General features: G+C 41.3%; 1 protein-coding gene across 4 annotated transcripts in view; it reads left to right on the forward strand.

The window, feature by feature from the left end:
- The window catches only part of NCAM1 (neural cell adhesion molecule 1), a 415621-nt gene that overhangs the window by 380324 nt on the left and 15384 nt on the right, over positions 1-19913 (forward strand). Inside the window, exon 19 of one of the 4 annotated variants that reach the window (XM_044282276.1) lies at positions 4767-4993. The exons of the other annotated variants lie outside the window; for them this stretch is intronic. Within the exon in view, the coding sequence (XP_044138211.1) occupies positions 4767-4846 (80 nt within the window). The 3' untranslated portion in view covers positions 4847-4993. Of the gene's footprint in view, positions 1-4766; positions 4994-19913 lie in introns of those variants that run through there. 4 annotated transcript variants of the gene reach the window in all.

The raw sequence follows: 19913 nt of genomic DNA on the forward strand, positions 1-19913 counted from the left end.
AAAGGTGTGCTTTTGGTGAATTTGGGAACTAATTATGGTCTCGGGATGACATTGTTATGGGGGACCTGTGGATGACGCACTGTTATGGGGGATCTATGGATGATGCACTTTTATGTGGGATGTGTGCTGTGACATATACTCACTCTATGAATGCAGCCGTCCGGCCGGCGAGTGACGTCACTCAGTCAGTCACACTCCTCCCACTTAATTAATGAAGCAGGAGTGCGACTGACTGACTGATGTCATGTGCCGGCCGGACCACTGCATTCATAGAGTGAGTACTGTTTCAGGCGATTAGGCTAGTTTATCAAAGGAGAGCAATTTCTTCAGCATTACAGAAATAGACTTTACATACAGAGAGACTGCTGTGTGCGGGGCCTGGTGTAATACAGTGACTGCATCGGGCCTGGCCGCGACTTGCCAGCCCCTCCTCCCACCCCGCATAACTGTAACTGATGTATCGCCGGCTGCGCTGTGCAGTATACTGGCCCGCTCTACATCAGTGTCAGCCATGTAAAAATTACACCGTCGGTTTATAAGACGCACTGCCACCCCCCCCCCCCTTGGTGGGGGCAGGAAAGTGCGTCTTATAAAGCAAAAAATACTGTAAATAGTATCCTGGAAATAAATAAATTTTAAAAAATACCAAAAATTCTAACATAAAAATGTGATTTAAGCAATAGTTAATTTTATGATGACACCTTCCCTTTAAGGAATGAATATTACCAGAAAATGTATTCTGAATTAGGATCAATACATGTGCTTAGCTCGCATTTGTGTATTTTAAATTAGGTATGCTTGGATTCTTCAGTATTAGTCTTCTTTCACACTGGCGTTTTGGCTTTCCGTTTGTGAGATCCGTTCAGGGCTCTCACAAGCGGTCCAAAACGGATCAGTTTGCATTCTAATGCATTCTGAATGGAAAAGGATTCGCTCAGAGTGCATCAGTTCAGTCTCCATTCCACTTTGGAGACAGACACCAAAACGCTGGAAGCGTCTGATGAAACTGAGCCAAACGTTTTGACTGGCACATTAGAAAACGGATCCGTCCTCCACTGACTTTCAATGGTGTTCAAGACGGATCCGTCTTGGCTATGTTAAAGATAATACAAACGGATCCGTTATGAACGGATGCAGATGGTTGCATTATCTGAATGTATCCATCCAGGATGGATCCGCACAAAACACAAGTGTGAAAGTAGCCTAAACAATATATTGTAACAGAACGAATGTCTAGAGTATCCGTGAAGAAGATCCATATACAAATGTAATGCTATCTCTCAAAACATGTATTTTGGGGTAGAAGTTTAATATTTATTATGTGCCTGTCAGTTCTTTTAACAATTGAGGACTTGTCAATACATCTGTATTTCTGTGTTAACTTTACTGGCTGGGTAGGATTTATAGCATATTTCAGAACTACGGTACAGTAATAAAGCGAAAACTATACCAAAAGAGCAGAAAAAGCAGTAATTGCTTACTGGTTGTAATTTTTCTAAATATCACATCATTTGTTAGAGCAAGATTACATATAGAAATATCAGAGGGTCCATCTGTGTTATAAAGCCCTGGAAGTTGGGATCCCCACTATGAGCAAGCAATTCCCATTCAGGCGGACATACCTATAGCTGATCACTGGGCTATCTTCAAGATCTTTTAAAGAATATTTGGTAGTGTTATTTTTTTATTTTCAATGTCACTATATAAAAAATAATAATAATAATAAATACTAAGGGTTCATGCACACAGAAAAATGGCCATGTGACAGACTTTTTTTTTGGGCGGCTGTCACATAGCTGTTTTTAGAACCACTGCAGTTTATGGGGCTATTCACATGGTGTTTTTTTTTTAACGCCCATTGAATACCATCCGGCAAAAAATAGGACATGTTGTTTTCACTGGCAGACAGACCCCATTAAAATCAGTGGGCCCTTTATTAATGACCGTGTAGACAGGAGTGCACCCATTAAACGGTCATTAAAAACTGGTTAACATGCCTTTCAGGGTTTAACAAAAAATTTATATATATAGTTACCTCATCCATTTAAAGGGCTCCCAGCGTTAGGTTTTTCTAGTGCAGAGCAAGTGTCAGCGCTCTGAAGGGGATGAGGTGAGATTAGTTTTGTTATTTTTTGCACCCATCAAAATAGTGAGTATTTTATACTGGGGGAACACTATTGGGGGATTTTATATACAGGAGGCAATATTGAAGATATTTTACATACAGGGTAGCACTCTGGTGGACCTTATATATATTGGGGCTATTATGGGGCATTATATAGACCCAGGGAGCATTACAGAGGGGCCATTATAGATACTGGGGGCGCTGTGGGGTGTACTGAGGGCACTGCAGGGGGTTGGGATGCTAAAAAATAAATAAATAAACTTCATCAAAGCAGATACAAGACCATTAAAGCCATTAAAAACGGACAAACGGACAGAAAATAGATTCACACATGGATGAAGAATGGTCATAAAAAAACTGCAGTCATGTGCATATAGCCTAAAATACTGCAGTATTCGCTTTGGTCACTAAAGGCCCCTTTACATGGCCCAATGTAGCAAGGAATTGTTGAGAAGGAAGCGTTCCTTCCTGTCAATCACTTGCTCATCAGTGGAGAATAAGGGTCCATTCACACATCCGTTGTTTCTTTCCTGATCTGTTCCGTTTTTTGCGGAACAGATCTGGACCAGATCTGTACCCATTCATTCTCAATGGGTCCTGAAAAAAAATCTGACATTGTGTTGTCCGATTTTTTTCAGGACCCATTGAAAATGAATGGGTCCAGATCTGTTCTGCAAAAAACGGAACAGATCAGGAAAGAAACAACGGACGTGTGAATGGACCCTAAAGCTGTATTTGATGCTTTGATCCCCTCTACAGTATAGGGAGGAGTGATCCCTAATGCTATTGCTTGTACCCATACAGTAACATTATTTTCCATTGTTTAGATGGCGCCATCTGCAAGCAAACTATGATTTAGGCCTCATGCACACGACCGTTGTTTTATTCTTTGTCCGTTGTTCCGTTTTTCGCGATTTTCTGCGGACCCATTGACTTTCAATGGGTCAGTTTAAATCTCGGCTAATGCACCGTTTGTCATCCGCGTCAGTGATCCGTGGTTCCAGTCTGTCAAAAAAATCTAACCTGTCCTATTATTTTCACGGAAAACAGTTTGCGGACCCATTCAAGTCAATGGGGCCGCAAAAAAAAACACGGAGGCATGCAAGATTGTCATCTGCGTTCGCGCATGGCAAACGTGTCTTAGATTTTTTTTTTACTTTCCTCTATGTCTGGTGATCCTCAAAATAAAGGAAGACACACGGAAACAAAAACGGAAACGGATCACGGAACAACAGAACCCCATTTTGCGGAACGGAACACAACAATGGTCGTGTGCATTAGGCTAGTTTTACACTACTGCCGGAGTTCATCGTATTTAGCATAGCTGGATACTACCTTTTCCCGCCACAGCTCATTGACTATATCAGGCCTGTTTCCAGTAACAGTTTGGATGGACAAAAAAAACACTGCTTTCAGTGGTATTTGTCCAGTCGACTCCCATTATAGTCAAGGGGTTCTGGCGGGGAAAGGTGGTATCCGGCTATTCCAGACATGATGAACTCCGGCAGGTTGTTCCGTTAGAGCAGTGATGGCGAACCTATGGCACTGGTGCCAGAGGCGGCACTCAGAGCCCTCTCTGTGGGCACCCGCACCCTGGAAAAAGTCTATGGTGTACCAAATTGCCTTAGATGTTTTCTACCATCATCAGCACAGGGCGCACTATGAACAGCACAGGCAGCACATTGAATGTAGGCAGGCTATTATAGCTACATGATAAAGTACATGGAAGATAAACTACATTAGACTGTAGTATTCAGGTTACATTGCCATGTTGCCACTTTACAATAAATAAGTGGGTTTTAGGTTGCAGTTTGGGCACTCGGTCTCTAAAAGGTTCGCCATCACTGCGTTAGAGGAACGGTTTAGCGCTAGTGTGAAACTAGCTTTAGGTGTCTGCACGAATGATCCTATTACCCGATAAACAGGCTTTTTACATGTTCATCAGGTGAGTAACACCTTTACACAGGCAGATTATCGCTAACAAAACAGAATCTACAATCAGAAAATAATAATAATAGATTAGATAAAAAGGATGTGTCGCTATCTGGCTTTAACTGGCAGAAAAATATATACGTGACACATTCCCTTTAAGACATTGTGCAAGAGGACTACTCTGGTATTTTCAGTGGTATTGCATTCATAAACAAAATAGGTCCAGACATACAGTAGATCACTTTTGAGTATTATCGTGATGTTTAATTGTCTTTAGTTGTTGTTTTGTTTTTTGTTTTTGTTTTTTTTCCTGCTCAGCATATTTTTTACCTCTATTTTTTGCCCTGGTGTCTTGCGCTTACCTCCTGTCTGAGCCCCAATTTGCTGCTAACAGCTTCTGCTTCTTGGCTTGCTTCTGTAACTATGCAATTCCTTTAAGAGCCACAATCTTTTTTTTCTTCTTTTCTTGTTTGGCTAAGCTGAGTTTTGTTACATTTTCTTTCTCTGTATTTGTGACCTGTTCATTTTCTTATCTGTTTTCTCTTTCTTTTTCCTTCCCTCTTTCCTATGGTTTCTCCCACCTCCCTCCTCTGTCCCTGATTTCTTCCTTGTCTGTTATGCGTCACTTCAACTACCCCTGGACATCCATTCTTCTACATGCACCAATTGCTCTCGCCAACAACATCTTTCCTTGGAATCATTGCATCAGCAACCAGTAACGGGAACTGTACTGTGTCATCCACCTCCGCAGCTTTGCTCGCCTTATTTGTGATTGTACTTTTCTCTTAAACTACTTTTTAATTTGTTTCTGTCGATGAGAAGCAACCATTCAAGCAATCCCATGTCATGTGTCTGAAATTTTATTTTCAATTTTTTTTTTTTTGTTTAGTTTAGGGAATTTGGAGAAATAAACTAATTTCTAACTTTTAGCCTTCACCAGGTTGTAGTCACCTCTGAATGGAAGGTTAGACTGAGAGTGGTCTCATGGTAGAAAATAGTTATGCGGAATTTAAGGCAGCTTTAAAGGGTTATTTCAGTTATTTTTGTTAATTTTAGGGCTAATCCTTAAGTAAAAAGGCACTCACCTGCTCCCTGATGCTCAGTTTCAGCGCCTAGGATCCAGTCCAGCTCTTTCCTGTCTCTGGCATGTAAACCTCCAGATGGAGTCACATGTGCCTGTCTGGACAATCACCGGGCCCACAGGTGATGTGTCTTCAAACTGTCAGGTCATGTGCCACTGCGGGACATGTCACAGCTAAAGCCAGCGATTGGCTGCAGCAGGACCTGTGACCCCCTTGGAATATGAACGAGAATTGCTGGAACAGAGTTGTGATGAGCAGGTACTGTAAGAGCCTTTTTTTATTTTAGGTTCAGCACTCTACTGACCAGTTGATAGAAGAGCTGGAATAACCCTTTAAGGTGACCTTAAATAGGGTAATAATTTTTTTAAAGAATTTAGGAACATGTCAAGGTTGGAGCAAATCAAGTAGAGTGTCCTTATGACTATATGAATAAACATAAAAAGTATAGTCTGATCATGGTGACTAAAAGGGTTGTCCAAGATTAGAAAAACAGGGCCACTTGTTTTTCCAGAAACAATTCCACTCTTGCTCATGGGCTGGTAGTGCAGTTGATCCTCTTTCAAGTTAATGATGATGAGCTGCAATACCAAACATATCCCATGGACAAGCGGTGCTGTTCTGGGGAAAAAAAGAAGTGCTTTATACATTTGTGTCTGTATGTTATGGAGTAAACAAAATGAAGAGTTACTAGTGAGTTTGATAGAGAGCCATCCCTTAAAACATACAAATGCAAAGCGCACATCAAAACCATATCACTGGCCAACGAGTGGCAAAATTATTTGGAAACTTCTCGAAAGCAAGTTCTTAGGAAATGTTGTAACAGTTTCAAGGCAATTTTACAAAATCTGCATGGACAAATAATACACAAGGCTAGAGCTATACAATGACTTCAGGAATGGCATGCCATGTCATGCCACATGATGCTATGATGGTGGGATTTGAGTAACATGGCTTTTTTGATGCCATGGTGGTGGGTTTTGAATCACATGATTTTTTTTTTTTTTAAATCAGCTGAAATATTTAGTTAAAGGGGTTCTGCAGTTTCCCTGATTATCTATCCTCTGGATAGATCATCAGAGTCTAATCGGCATGGGTCCGACACCCAGGACCCCTGTCGATCAGCTGTTTGAGAAGGCAGCGGCGCTGGCAGTAGCGCCTGCGGCCTTCTTGCTGTTTACCGCAGGCCTGGTGACTTCACTACTAGTATCAGTGGCCTGGGTAGGGCTAAGCTCTGTTCACTTGACCCTGGGTTCCAAAATGTATGTGACCTAATGATTCTCATGGACTTGCTCCTTCCAGATAACATCACCCATCTCACTGCTTGCACTGGAAACCAAGTTCTGTGGGCTGAACTAATAAGTATGAGAAGGTCACTTCACATTTCCCATTCACTTACATAATAAAGAAGCGGCCATTGTGTATATGATTCCGTTGGGAGCTGAATCCTACAGCATGATATATTCATTTTTCCTACAACCACGTCATATTGATCATGTTATGCTCTTAAACCAGTGACATCAAAATAATTCGGGTCTCTCTAGTGCTACCAATGGGTAGCTCCCATGTTAACCCATGAAAGAACCTTAAAACATAACAAGGAATATTAGCCATACCAAATAGCCATGTTGTCTCTCATCCCTTGTCATATTGACATTGATTTGAAGAATATTTGCATTGCAATATAATTAGGACAGTGGGAAAAATGACTTAAAATATGGCTAAAATATTAGTGAGTGATTTTCACCCTTTCAGTAGTCTGCTGTTCTCCCTTCAATGTTATATTTAATGTTAACACAATTGAACTACAGATATTTAAAGTTGGCTTACAAGTAGATATTCCATCTCCCGATATGATTCTAAATGAGGCATATGGATTGACCCATGGCAGTTCCTTTAAAATGCATTATTATTTTTTTTAGATAATTTAACAGCAGCAAATATCAGTGTTATGAAAGTGTTCAAAAGTATCAGCAATGTGTTCACAACAAGCAAATGAAGCTGAATTGGTGGCCATGTGGGTTTTTAGAAAAAAAGGACGAGGATATCAGGTTTTACAAGCTCCCTCATGAGCTGGCCATGTAGGAAATAGAAGCTTGTCATATAGGACACACTATATATACATACCCACATGGCAGATATGCTGTGCATTTTGCTTCCAAATTTTGCGGATGGAAAATCCACAATATATTATACTAGCAGAAAAGTGGATGATAGTTTAACAAATTTCATTCACACATAGCAGAAATTCATCTGCCGTGAGGATTTTAATTCTACAATGTCAATTTATTAAAGATTTTCACCTCTGATTTCACCTTTTGCAACATATAAGGTAAAATACACAATAAATCCCCCAAAATTCTGCCTGTATAACCTGCAGATCTTGTCACAGATTACATCCCTTAAAGGCATTTTTCATGTTCCAGAAGCACCTTTACTTTTGTCCATGGATCGTGCTTGGTATTGCAGATCAGCATTATCCCTTGAATGGGGATGAACTTCAATACCACACACAGCCCCATGGACAAGATAGGTACTGAAAGAAAGCAAATTATTATTATTTTTTACTAAAATCATACAACTTGTGTACTGTTATAATGCGTATAGCTTAGCCACCCTTAGGGTCTATTCACACGCCCGCAATTATATTCCACATTTTGCGGAACGGAATTGCGGACCCATTCATTTCTATGGGGCCGCACGATGTGCTGCCGGTATCCGGAATTGCGGATCCGCACTTCCGGGTCCGCAATTCTGTTCCCGAAAAAATAGAACATGTCTTATTCTTGTCCGCAATTGCGGACAAGATTAGGCATTTTCTATTAAGTGCTGGCGATGTACGGTCCACAAAATACGAACTGCACATCGCCGATGTCCGTGTTTTATGGATCTGCAAAACACACACGGACGTGTGAATGGACCCTAAGAACTACTTAATTTCTTCATGTTATATTTTCCTTTTCATAATGTACCTGGTGTAAAGGAAGTCGGTGCATAGGGTGGGACACTAATTTTCGCTCTAGAGTTTGTGAATTTATGAGTAACCAGTGCAGTTTCTGAATGACTTATGTACCATTAGTGCCTGATGACTCACAAATGTTACTGGTTCCTAATTAGTCTTACAAGGTATCTTGATAAAGCGTGCCAGCAGCCTGCACGAAGTAGTTTAGTTTTGTAGACAACGCTGTAAGGACACTAGACATATGTAATAATAATAAAGAGCAACAAGACATTAAGCCACTATTTTTGTAAAATGCTCCGAGATGATATTGTATAGTTATGTTTATGTTCTGTCCATCATTTTCATCAATGTCTTTAAAATTTCAAGACATTTACGTAGAAGTATCAGAAGACAAGATTTATATAGCTGATACACTATGTTTTATAGTTGTTTCCTATGAAGTCAGGCATTTTGTTGTAGACTCTGGTTTCATATTGGCTATAGTCTAATCAGTGTCAGTTTACAGAGGACCTTTCAACACTCCGGACATGCCTGTAGTTACATGCATTCCCCATGTAATAACATTTCTGGAGCATCTATTCTTATGGCTCTATGTTGTACCATTCCTTTATTATTTTTACTAGAAGTTATGAATGAATTGCTAGCAGTCTGCAGTAAGGGTACAGAGGGGAGCTAACAAGTTGGGGGTGTTTACCTGCACAGTCTCACTCTATCCAGTTAATGCTGCCATTGTCAAACTGTGCAGGTACACCCCCCCCCCCCCAACTGGTTACCACCCTCTGTATCCAGTGTCGGACTGGGGTGCCTAGGGCCCACCAGTAAAATTTATTTTGTGGGATACAATTAAGTATTACCTGCTCACACAGCAGCAGGTTGCTGCCAGATGATTGACTATGGGGGTTCTTGCAGCAACTTTGAGTAGGTAGATCCTGGGGAAAAGAGGACACTGGCAGCTTTCCTCTGTACCTAGAGGTCATCTCATCTTTGATTGTCTCTATAATAATAAATTGTGGCGTTTCTTTAATAATCTATCAAGTTTTTAAATGAACATAGGATGGTTGAGGTGCTGTACATTGAATATGTGTATGTAGTGAAATAAGTCTACTGTGTTATGTGCCACTTGTGCAAGGGGTGGGAGACTAGGGGCCCACCGGGGGATTCACCTGTACCCCTGTGGGCCAGTCCGAGCCTGTCTGTACCCTTACTGCAAACTGCTAGCATTTCATTCACAACTTCTAGTAGAAATAATATAGGAAAAGCACAACATAGAGCCATAAAAATAGATGCTCCAGAATTGGTATTACATGGGGAATGCATGAAGCTGTTAAACAGGCATGTGAGTAGAGGTGAAAGGTCCTCCTTTAAAGGGTTTGTCCGCTTTTTTATATTGATCATCCTCAGGATAGGTCATTAACCCCTTAAGGACACTGAGATTTTCCATTTTTGCGTTTTCATTTTCACTCCCCGCCTTCCATAGTCCTAACTTTTTTTTTTTCCATTCACATAGCCTTATGAGGGTTTATTTTTTGTGGGACAAGTTGTCATTTCTAATGGCACCATTTACAGTTGCATACGATGTAGTAGGGAGTGGGAAATAAATTTCGAATGGGCTAGAATTGGGAAAAAAAGCATTTCTGATAAAGGTTTTTATTTGATTTTTTTACACTGTACACTATGCAGTAAAATTGACCTGTTATCCTCATTCTCCAGGTCAGTACGGTTACAACTATACCACACTTGTATCATTTTTCTTGTGTTTTAATACGGGGAAATTTTTTTTAACCTGAGGAAACCTTTTTCAAACCATATTCAGAATTTTAAATGTGTGTGACTTTTTGATCACTTTTTATGAAAAAAATATTGGGTAGTTGAGGTGACAAAAAAATGGCAAATTGGCTGTTTTTATATTTTTTTCCCCGCTACGTCATTTGCCGCATGCCATCAATATTGTTATATTTTAATAGTATGGGCATTTTTACACTCAGCGATGCCCGTGTTTATTTTATTTTTTTATTGGTTAAGTATTTTTATTTTAAGGAAAGGGGGGTGATTTGAACTTTTAGTTATTTTTTTGTTCTTTAACTTTTTTAAGTCACCTTGGGTGACAATAACTGCCAATCATTCGATTGCCCATAGTATTCAATGATGGCTAACTAGCCATCATTGAAGACTTCATTTGCACTATATCAATACAAGGCTGCCACCTAGTGGCCTGTATTTATATATACATCTAATTGACTCTGAAGCCTGCTTAAAGGGTTTTTTTCCATTTTTTTTAACTGATGATCTATCCTATGGATAGATCATCAGCTTCTGATTGGCGGGGGTCCGACACTCGGGACTCCCGCCGATCAGCTGTTTGAGAAGGTAGCGGCCTGGGCGTGACTAAGCTCCATTCAAGTGAACAGAGCTTAGCCCTGCCCAGGCCAGTGATACTAGTCGTGACGTCACTGGGCCTGCGGTAAACAGTGATAAGGTCGCGGCTCTGCTGGAGCACCGCTGCCTTCTCAAACAGCTGATCGGCGGTGGTCCTAGGTGTCGGAACCTCGCCAATCAGAAGCTGATGATCTATCCAGAGGGTAGATCATCAGTTTTTAACAAAGTGCAGAACCCCTTTAAGGCTTCGGTCAATTAGCGCAAGGTAACAGATTCCCCGATCTCAGCCGGGGAAAGCTGTTACCGGACCGGAAGTGCGCGACTTCCGGTTCTGGTCACATTTGACCACGACATCTGAAAGGTAAGATGTATCCGGTCAGCCTTATAACTGATCGCATACATGTGCCGCGTGTCTCTGCTATTTAAAATAGCAGAAACCCCGCAGCTAAGACGCCTGCTTACACGTGTTTAGGGATCGGACCAATGACGTACAGCTACGTCATGGATCCTTATAGGGTTAATATCAGATCAGCAGGGGCCAACTGCTTTGGTGAGCAGGTGTAATCACGACACCACTGTCCCCACTCACTTGAACAGAAAAGAGCCATCCCATTGATAGCTCATCAATATAGAAAAGCTGACAACCCCTTTAACTGAAATGTTACAGTAGGTCACGAGTGGGCTCTAAAGTATTGTGTATTATAATAATGGGCTATGATGGTATCTTCTGTATGTCCCTTTATAACCACAATGTCCTATCAAATTTTATATTTGTATTTGGTTACATTCAATTAGTTTTCTACAAACTAAGTTTCAAATGCACATGTATGACACTTGAGATATTGTACGTGTCCGTCCTTTATGGATAATAAAAGGAAGAAGTTGAAGTAGATTGAAGCAACCAAGAATATATTGGGTCTTAAGAATTACTGCATGCCTGCGCACGTCACTGTGTAAATCAGGGGTTCCCAGCCTTTTCTGACCTTGTGAACCACATTCAACTTTGACTAATAGTCATGAACTACATTCATCTAAAAAAATGTGACATCTTGGTATGATTCCACACACAATGGCACTCTTGACTAGGATATGCTGCAGTATTGTCATATTGGTCATTCTGAGCCTCTGGCTGTTGTAGAATAGATCTACTGTCCTGAATATAACAATCCCAAGGTAATGAAATATAAGTGTAGTTCCAATGTTACCCAGGGAAATGGAAACTGAGCATGAACATCCATGCACTCTAAGTTATGTGTTCTCAACCATGAACAAACATGGGGTTTATTGTAGGTACCTAACCAGGAACAGTAATCTCTCCTGACGTGAAATATCTCCCCATGTAATAACTCTGGACCATCTTTTCATATAACTATGTGATGTCGTTCTCTTATTTCTACTAGTTTATAAATAAGTTTCAACTGGGGGTTACCAGTTGGGGGTGTCCCTGCACATTCTAACGCTATCCAATCAGTGCTGCTAGTGCTTGTCCTAGAAATACTGCAAAATTGTCTTCATCAAGGCTAACAAACCCAAAAAACAGAATGATGAAATAGAGGTCACCAGATACTTTTCACTCCCTGTATATTACCACTTTAGGGATGTACAGGGGTTGTTGTGGTATTTTTTATTTTTTCACCATGGCATCATGAAATTTGATCATTAGAAAAACATATTAACCCTTGCACTTTTCTATGTAAAATGTCACTTTTGCCACCTATACATATATTTGTCAGCGATATGGCCTTCAGTAGGGATGAACATCAGCACCCTTTAGTTTAGGCAGCTTTGAGAGTTCTGTGACAACCTGCTCTGCCTAGGACGCTCTCTCTGTTTCACCACAACGCTTTCTCTGCTTCCTCTCTGTACTTTGGCTTGTCCATTCTTCTGCTTGCTGAAAGGATTTGTCTGTGAAAGATATTTTTGTAAAAGGAATGGATGGAGCATGTATGTATAAATGTTGAACGAAGCCAAAAGCCATATACTTGTATCTCTTGTACAGTTAATTTCACCAGTGGAGAATTTCCTATTAATAAAATTCTAGAAAAATAAAGATAAGGCGTGTGGATTTTTTTTTTTATCATTTATTTAACTGGATATGCTACATGGGCTACATGTTTAGAATATTTCCAATTTCTATCTTGTGTGAAATCTACAGCTACGAAATATCGCATGTAGAACAGATTCCCGTTTCCTCTTTTAATTGAAGTGGTTCCCACAGTATAAATCAATAAAGCTGGATCTACGGCCCACGGCACAGAGATCAGAGCAACGCTACATCATAACTAGTGAAAGTGAATTGGGTCAAATTTTGACCGACAAGCTGCAAGAAATCCAACCCAACTATAGTAAGAAATGCAACCCTACTGGATTTCCTGCAATTTCTGGGTCACAGTAACCACAAATTGCAGGTTTCAAGAAAGTTTCCCTAGTCGTGATGTGGCATGGTGTTGTACCCTTATTTGTGAAACCTTAACAATGACACTTCTCTGTCTCCCTTGTGGCCACAAACACCTCAAGCCAAACCTGATGGTGCTAATTAAATCAATGGGTATAGGCCTCTCCAGATGTCCATTTTGATGAAAACCTGTAAACCACATGCTTCCTCTGACACAGAATGGGCTTTATCAATTATGCCATGTCTAGAGAATTAATAATCTAATGTAGAATGCAGTTCAGGAATATTTGTCCAGTGTGCTCTACAACCTTCAGCTTCACTTCAAAGATCACAGAAGGAAGACCCGCGAGCAGAATTCAGCGATTTTGGATACAGCTCAACAGATTTATGAAAACGTTGTTGTCCATAGCAACCAATCACAGTGCAGCTTTCATTTTTCATGAGGAGCATATGAATTAAAAGCTAAACTCTCTGACTGGTTGCTATGGGCAGCAAGGACAGTTTTTCTTTTTAGACAGTTTCATAAAGCACTATATACATATATATATATATATATATACCGTATATGCCGGCGTATAAGACGACTGGGCGTATAAGACGACCCCCAACTTTTACACTGAAAATATAGAGTTTGGGATATACTCGCCGTATAAGACTACCCCTTTTTCAACACACAGCAGTACATTACTGCATCCCACCACCATCCCTGGGTACCTCTGCCATCCCTGAATCCCACCACCATCCCTAGATACCACTGCCATCCCTGCATCCCACCACCATCCCTAGGTACCACCGCCATCCCATGGTATCACCACCATCCCTGCATCCCACCACCTTCCTTGTCCTCCCTCCCTGCCTCCCAGACCCTAAACATGTGCCACCTATACCCTGAACATGTTTTTGTTATGTTATTCTTCATATTCACATTCACATATGCACATTTGCGCCGCACTTAGATACGCCACACGGAGATCTCGCATATGCGCAGGAGCGAGATGCAAGCGGCCATGAGGATCCCGTGTATCCACGCTCGCCGCATGAAATCTCGCACATGCGTAGGAGCGAGATGCGAGCGGCCGGGAGGATGGCGATACAAGGAGCATACAAGGTACAGAGCAGGGGGGAGGCATACAAGGTACAGAGCAGGGGGCGGTATACAAGGTACAGCGCAGGGGGGGCATATGCCGTGGGTTACATCGCAGCTCTCAGCTGCTGGGGATACAAGGCAATAGCCCGGGCTCTCTCTGTTGATAATTCGGGCGTCCCGGAACTGCAGCGCCCGCCATACCCGGCGTATAAGACGACCCCCGACTTTTGAGAAGATTTTCATGTGTTAAAAAGTAGTCTTATTCGCAGGAATATACAGTGTATATATATAGAGAGAGAGAGAGAGAGAGCACTAAGAAAGTCTTAAGACTATTTTTTTACATTTTGTTTTCCCCCATTCTTTTGCATTCAATACTCAATAATGACAAAGTGAAAACAGAATGCTAGAAATCGTTGCTTATTTATTAAAAACAAAATACTAAAATCTTGCATAGACATAAGTATTCAGACCCTTTACTCAGAACTTTGTTGAAGCACCTTTGACAGCGATTAGATGCTACAACGTTTGCACATCTGGATTTGGGGGATTTTCTGCCCTTCTTCTCTGCAGATCCTCTCAAGCTCTGTCAAGTTGGATGTGGACCGTTGGTAGACGGCCATTTTCGGGTCTCTCCAGAGTTGTTCAATTAGGTTCAAGTCAGAGCTCTGGCTGGGCCACTCAAGGACATTCACAGAGTTGTCCCTAAGCCACTCCTGCGTTGTCTTGGCTGTGTGCTTATGGTCATTGGATTGTTGGAAGTTGAACTTGTGGCCCAGTCTGAGGTCCAGAGCACTCTGGATCAAGTTTTCATCTTTCCCTGTAACCTGACCAGTCTACATGTCCCTGCCATTGAAAAACACCCCCACAGCATGATGCAGCCACCATGTTTCACTTTAGGGATGGTATTAGGCAATGTCTGGTTTCCTTCAAAAGCAACACTTAGAATTTAGGTCAAAAAGTTCAATCTTGGTTTCATTAGACTAGGGGATCTCATTTCTCACAGTCCCAGGGTCTTTTAGCTGCTTTTTTGCAAACTCCAGATGGGCTTCCATGTGTCTTTTACTTAAGCTTCTTTCTGGCCACTCTGCCATAAAGCCCATATTGTTCAATGCCGCAGTGATGGTTGACCTTCTGGAAGTTTCTCCCTTCTGAGCACAGGATCTTTGGAGCTCAGCCAGAGTGACCATTGAGTACTTGACCACAAAAAGAGAGAAAGGCGCTCTTAGGGTGAGTACGTCAAAACAAACAGTGTCCTCCAAACACAGGGGAGTTAATTATGCTCACCTATTGGGGTTGCACCAAATTGGGTGCAACCACAATGAAGGCCAACTGGAGAAATTACAGGTAACTGCTGGGTGCTGCCGTATCTGTCCGAAAAAGCCTTAGGCGGGGGCCAGACCGCCAATCGGGTAAACATTAGTACTGGATCTTCACTGGACAATGAAAGTCTAGCGAGCATGTTAAACCTTATTATACTTGCCATCTGGTTGTGAGTTTGCGCCCTGTATCCACACACTCGCTAGATTTTCATGGTCCAGTGGAGATCCAGTACCATTGAGTTCTTGGTCAACTCTTTTACCAAGGTCCTTTTCCCCTGATTGTTTAGTTTGTTGAGGCGGCTTGGTTGTTCAAAACTTCTCCCATTTAAAAAAATATGGAGGCCACTGTGCGTTTTGAAACAGTGTAACAGAATTTTTTTGTACTGTTCTCCCCTTTAAGTGACCTCCACAGCGCCCTGCCCTTTTAACAGCGACCTCCACAGTGCCCTACCCCTTTAACAGTGACCTCCACAGTGCTCGCCCCTATAACAGTGACCTCCACAGTGCTTGCCCCTTTAACAGTGACCTCCACGGTGCCCGCCCCTTTAACAGTGACTTCCGCGATGCCTGCCCTTTTAACAGTGACTTCCACAGTGCCCACCCCTTTAACAGTGACCTCCATAGCACCCTGCCCCTTTAACAGTGACCTCTACAGTGCTCGCCCCTTTAACAGTGACCTTGACAGTGCCCGCTCCTTTAACAGTGACTTCCACAGTGCCCGCCCCTTTAACAGTGACTTCACAGTGCCTGCCCCTTTAACAGTGACTTCCACAGTGCTTGCCCCTTTAACAGTGACCTCCACAGCGCCCTGCGCCTTTAACAGTAGCTTCCACAGTGCCCTGCCCATTTAACAATGACCTCCACAGCACCCGACCCTTTAATAGTGACCTCCACAGCGCCCGCCCCTTTAACAGTACCCTCCACAGAACCCTGCCCCTTTAATGCTAGGGCTACACGACAACAAATGTCGCGCACTGCAACACAACAGTCACAAAAAAAAACATCCAAGATGGATGCATGTAGCAGTGTAGCTGTGCTCTATGTGTCGTGCGACTTATTGTCGTCCTGTAGCCCTAGCCTAAAGTTGACCTACAGCAGTGAAGAAAAATGGCTAGGGTTGTTATGGAAACCTGGAGTAAAACTGTGTGTATGACAGTTGAAATTTGAAGAGAAAGACTTGCAGGCTTGTTTTGGCTAATGTGGGTTATTTTTTGGGACTATCTCAGGAACGGTACGTCCTAAAGAGCTGAGACCCTGTCTAAAACCTTCCCGGACACCTGATGTACCTGTGTGCCAAATTTGCTGAAGATTGGTTCAGTTGTTTGGTTGCTCATAAAGAACAGACAGAAACTCATTTTTATATATATAAGAGATGTATATATACAGTGTATAGCTTTTCAGACACCAGTGAGAAGGGTGCTGGAGTAAGAAGCAGCTAGTTTATTAAAATGTGCAGGCTTCTTAATGAATTTGGCTCATCTCATCGTAATGAAATCTATGGCAGCTAGTAAATTTGCCGGCTCACAGAAGGCCATGCAGACTCCTGCAAAGCCCCGCCTACTTTTTTCAGTGGCAAGAACAACATACAAATGAGAAAAGTTGCTAAACTTTTTATGCCAAAAAACTGTTATATCCTCATTGTAAGTTTGGGAGATCTGTTAATTGGGACATAATCATGCTGTAGTTCATACAAGGCAACATGTTCAGTCTTTGTGTGTATTTCACATAGAAATTCCTATTGAAATCGACGGGAGGCCTAAAACCCACATCCAAATCTGCACAAAGAACAGCTACACAACTGGGTAACTGTCCCGTAAGGGTAAATCCAGGGTGTAGATTTCCCTTTGTGGATTTGGGATTGGGAAATCTGTGTTGCACAGTACCATCAATGTGGATGACATTTTAAGAAATCTCAATCACCGCATAAAGTGACCTGCAATACAGATTTTAAATCCAAAGATTATGAGTTTTTGTTTTGGATTTTACATCCCGGACTTTACTCTTTACAAAATCTGCAAAAATTACAGAAATGCAGTAAATTCAGCCATGAAAATTCCTAAGTGGAAAATCTGCTACATGTGGTCATAATGATTCCCAATAATATATAAAGTCTTGAATTATTGTATATCTAATAACAGCTCAGTGGATTGCTGTTCTTATACAATACAGTAACATTTTGAATAGAAAATAAAATGTAATTTATAAATTCAGGCAATCTATTGTGTAAATGACAAGATTTTCTCGTGGTAAGTTTAATATTGCATATGTATGTTTTGTATCTGGACATATGTTATCTGCTTCTGCAGTCTTGAGTTACCCCCTTCCATCTGGTTAGCAAGAAGATGCAGCAGATGGAATCGAGTAACTGCTTGAATGAAGGATCAGACTGTACGCACCGTTTGTAGTCTGTAACCATAGAAACAGATAACACTGCATAAGAGCTGTATCCACAAAACGGTAGGATATTTTTAATGAAGATCATCAAGAGTGTCGCTTCATAATTTACATTAAAAAAAATGTGCACACCCTTAATAAAAAAAGTTATATAAATATACTTTATAAAATAATGGGAGCATTATGAACCTCAGTCTGTGTTTTTATGATTTGACTATCAGCTCAGCTGTTTTATATTTAGTGAAAAACAGTATACTGCTAAGAAGCAAGTTTTAGCATTTTTCTGACCCGAAGCATTATGGGATTGTGTGGTGATTTGAGTATTAAAATCAAAGAGGAAACCTCAAAATTACACACAAACCCAGTGATATTAAAGGTTTTTCTTTTCTTTTTCTTCAGCGATTTTTTACCGACCATGACCAGGAGATATGCAACATGTACCAAAACTCATATGGATTTATGGATATTGCAGCTACTTATTACAGATATAGCCAACCCTGGGGGGGCATACCCTAGAGCAGAGATCAGCAACCTCTGGCACTCCAGCTGTGGAAGTTGTATGAACAGCCGAGCATGCTGGGAGTTGTAGTTTCACAGCAGATGGAGTGCCAAAGGTTGCTGATCCCTGCCTTAGAGGATCCAGCAGAATGATTACAGAACATGTTGCACATTCATAGAATAACTCAGTGTAACTCCATGTTTTCATAAGTCATGCACCCCCTTCAACCTTTATAATTGTAATATGCTTAAAGGGGCTGTCCAGGGTTAGAAAAACATGGCTTCTTTCCTGCAGCTCAGTTCCAATAATGTAAATGGGGCACTGCAGTACCACACACAATCTGTATACAGATGTGCTGTTTTTAGAAGAAATCAAGCATGTTTTTCTAATCCTGGACAACCCATTTACAATGGAGTCATGAAATCCCTCTGAGAATCGTTTGACCCTGCCTTACTAGGTATGAGCTCTGGGCACCCTCTGGTCATGAGCCCTTAGGTACAGCCCTATTAGTCGGTCGAGCTATGTATGTCCAGGTTCTGGGACCGTGAGTATAGTATAGAAAATGGCTACATAGAGCAGCTGAAATGTATTCAGTGAACATGGAAGTTTTCATGGTCTTTAGATTCTCATTGTACTGCATGTAGACAATGCGTGGCGCACATTGAGCAGGATTTAGTGCATTGTTCAGCCCTAACTAAAGAATTATCAGCAAAATATGATAATGTGGTCAGGCAAGAGACATGGGGCCAGATTTATCATGACTCTGACAGCTCACTCCACTTTAACATATGGCTAAAGTCAGTTTTAGCCAAGTCAGATTTATGATCGGCCCTTTAAGACTGTAATAAATGTGGTTTGACGGTAGCAGTTTATCCGTCAGTAAGCAGCTTTACAAAAGTAGCACATCTTTACGAAAAAGTTGCATGTAGCATGTTCTATTAAAAAGTCTCATAAGATAAGCATGGTCCTCACTGGAGTGAAATTGCGACTTTTTTGCAACTTTTTTGTGACTTTTTAAATAGTCCCAATAGTAAATCTGTCTAGAGATTAATTTACATAAGAAAACATGCCCACTTTTAGAAAACTGGCGAGCATTGTGCAGAGCAGAAAAAAGTCGCAAATTTGTGCGCAGTTTTAGCGTTTGGGACTTTTTTTAGGACTTTTTCACTCGATTATTCTGACTTGAGCTAATGATAAATATGGCCCATGCAGTCTTATCCACTTAAAGAGGACCTGTCACCCCAATGCAATCTGAAGGCAGCATGTTATAGAGCAGGAGGAGCTGAGACGATTGATATATAGTTTTGTGGAAAGATTCTGTAATTTATATCTTAGTTTTTTCTACCTATGTGAACATCAGTACAGGGTGAAGGTGTTGTCAGCGACTGACAGCTATCCCTTCTGGACACTTATACACACAATGCTATCAATCACTAATAACCCCTCCTGTACCGATAACTGTTCACAGGAGGCAGAAAAAGCAGAGATGTAAGTGTATACATTTCATGTTTTACTAAATCTTTTCAGATTGCATTGCATTTTGTGGTGACAGGTCCTCTTTAAGGCACATTTACAGATGCCAAACAAGTAGGCAGTTATCAGGAATGTCTGTTCCTTCCCAATAATTGCCTGCTCGTCAGTGGAGGGAAGAGCTGTATTTACCTGCAGCGAATGGGACGAGCTATGGCTACTTCGGTCTCTCGTCCTCTTACAGATTAATTGTTTCTGGGCAGCAGATCAATGTT

The sequence above is a fragment of the Bufo gargarizans genome, chromosome 2 (genome assembly GCF_014858855.1).
Source record: "Bufo gargarizans isolate SCDJY-AF-19 chromosome 2, ASM1485885v1, whole genome shotgun sequence".
Lineage (NCBI taxonomy): Eukaryota > Metazoa > Chordata > Amphibia > Anura > Bufonidae > Bufo > Bufo gargarizans.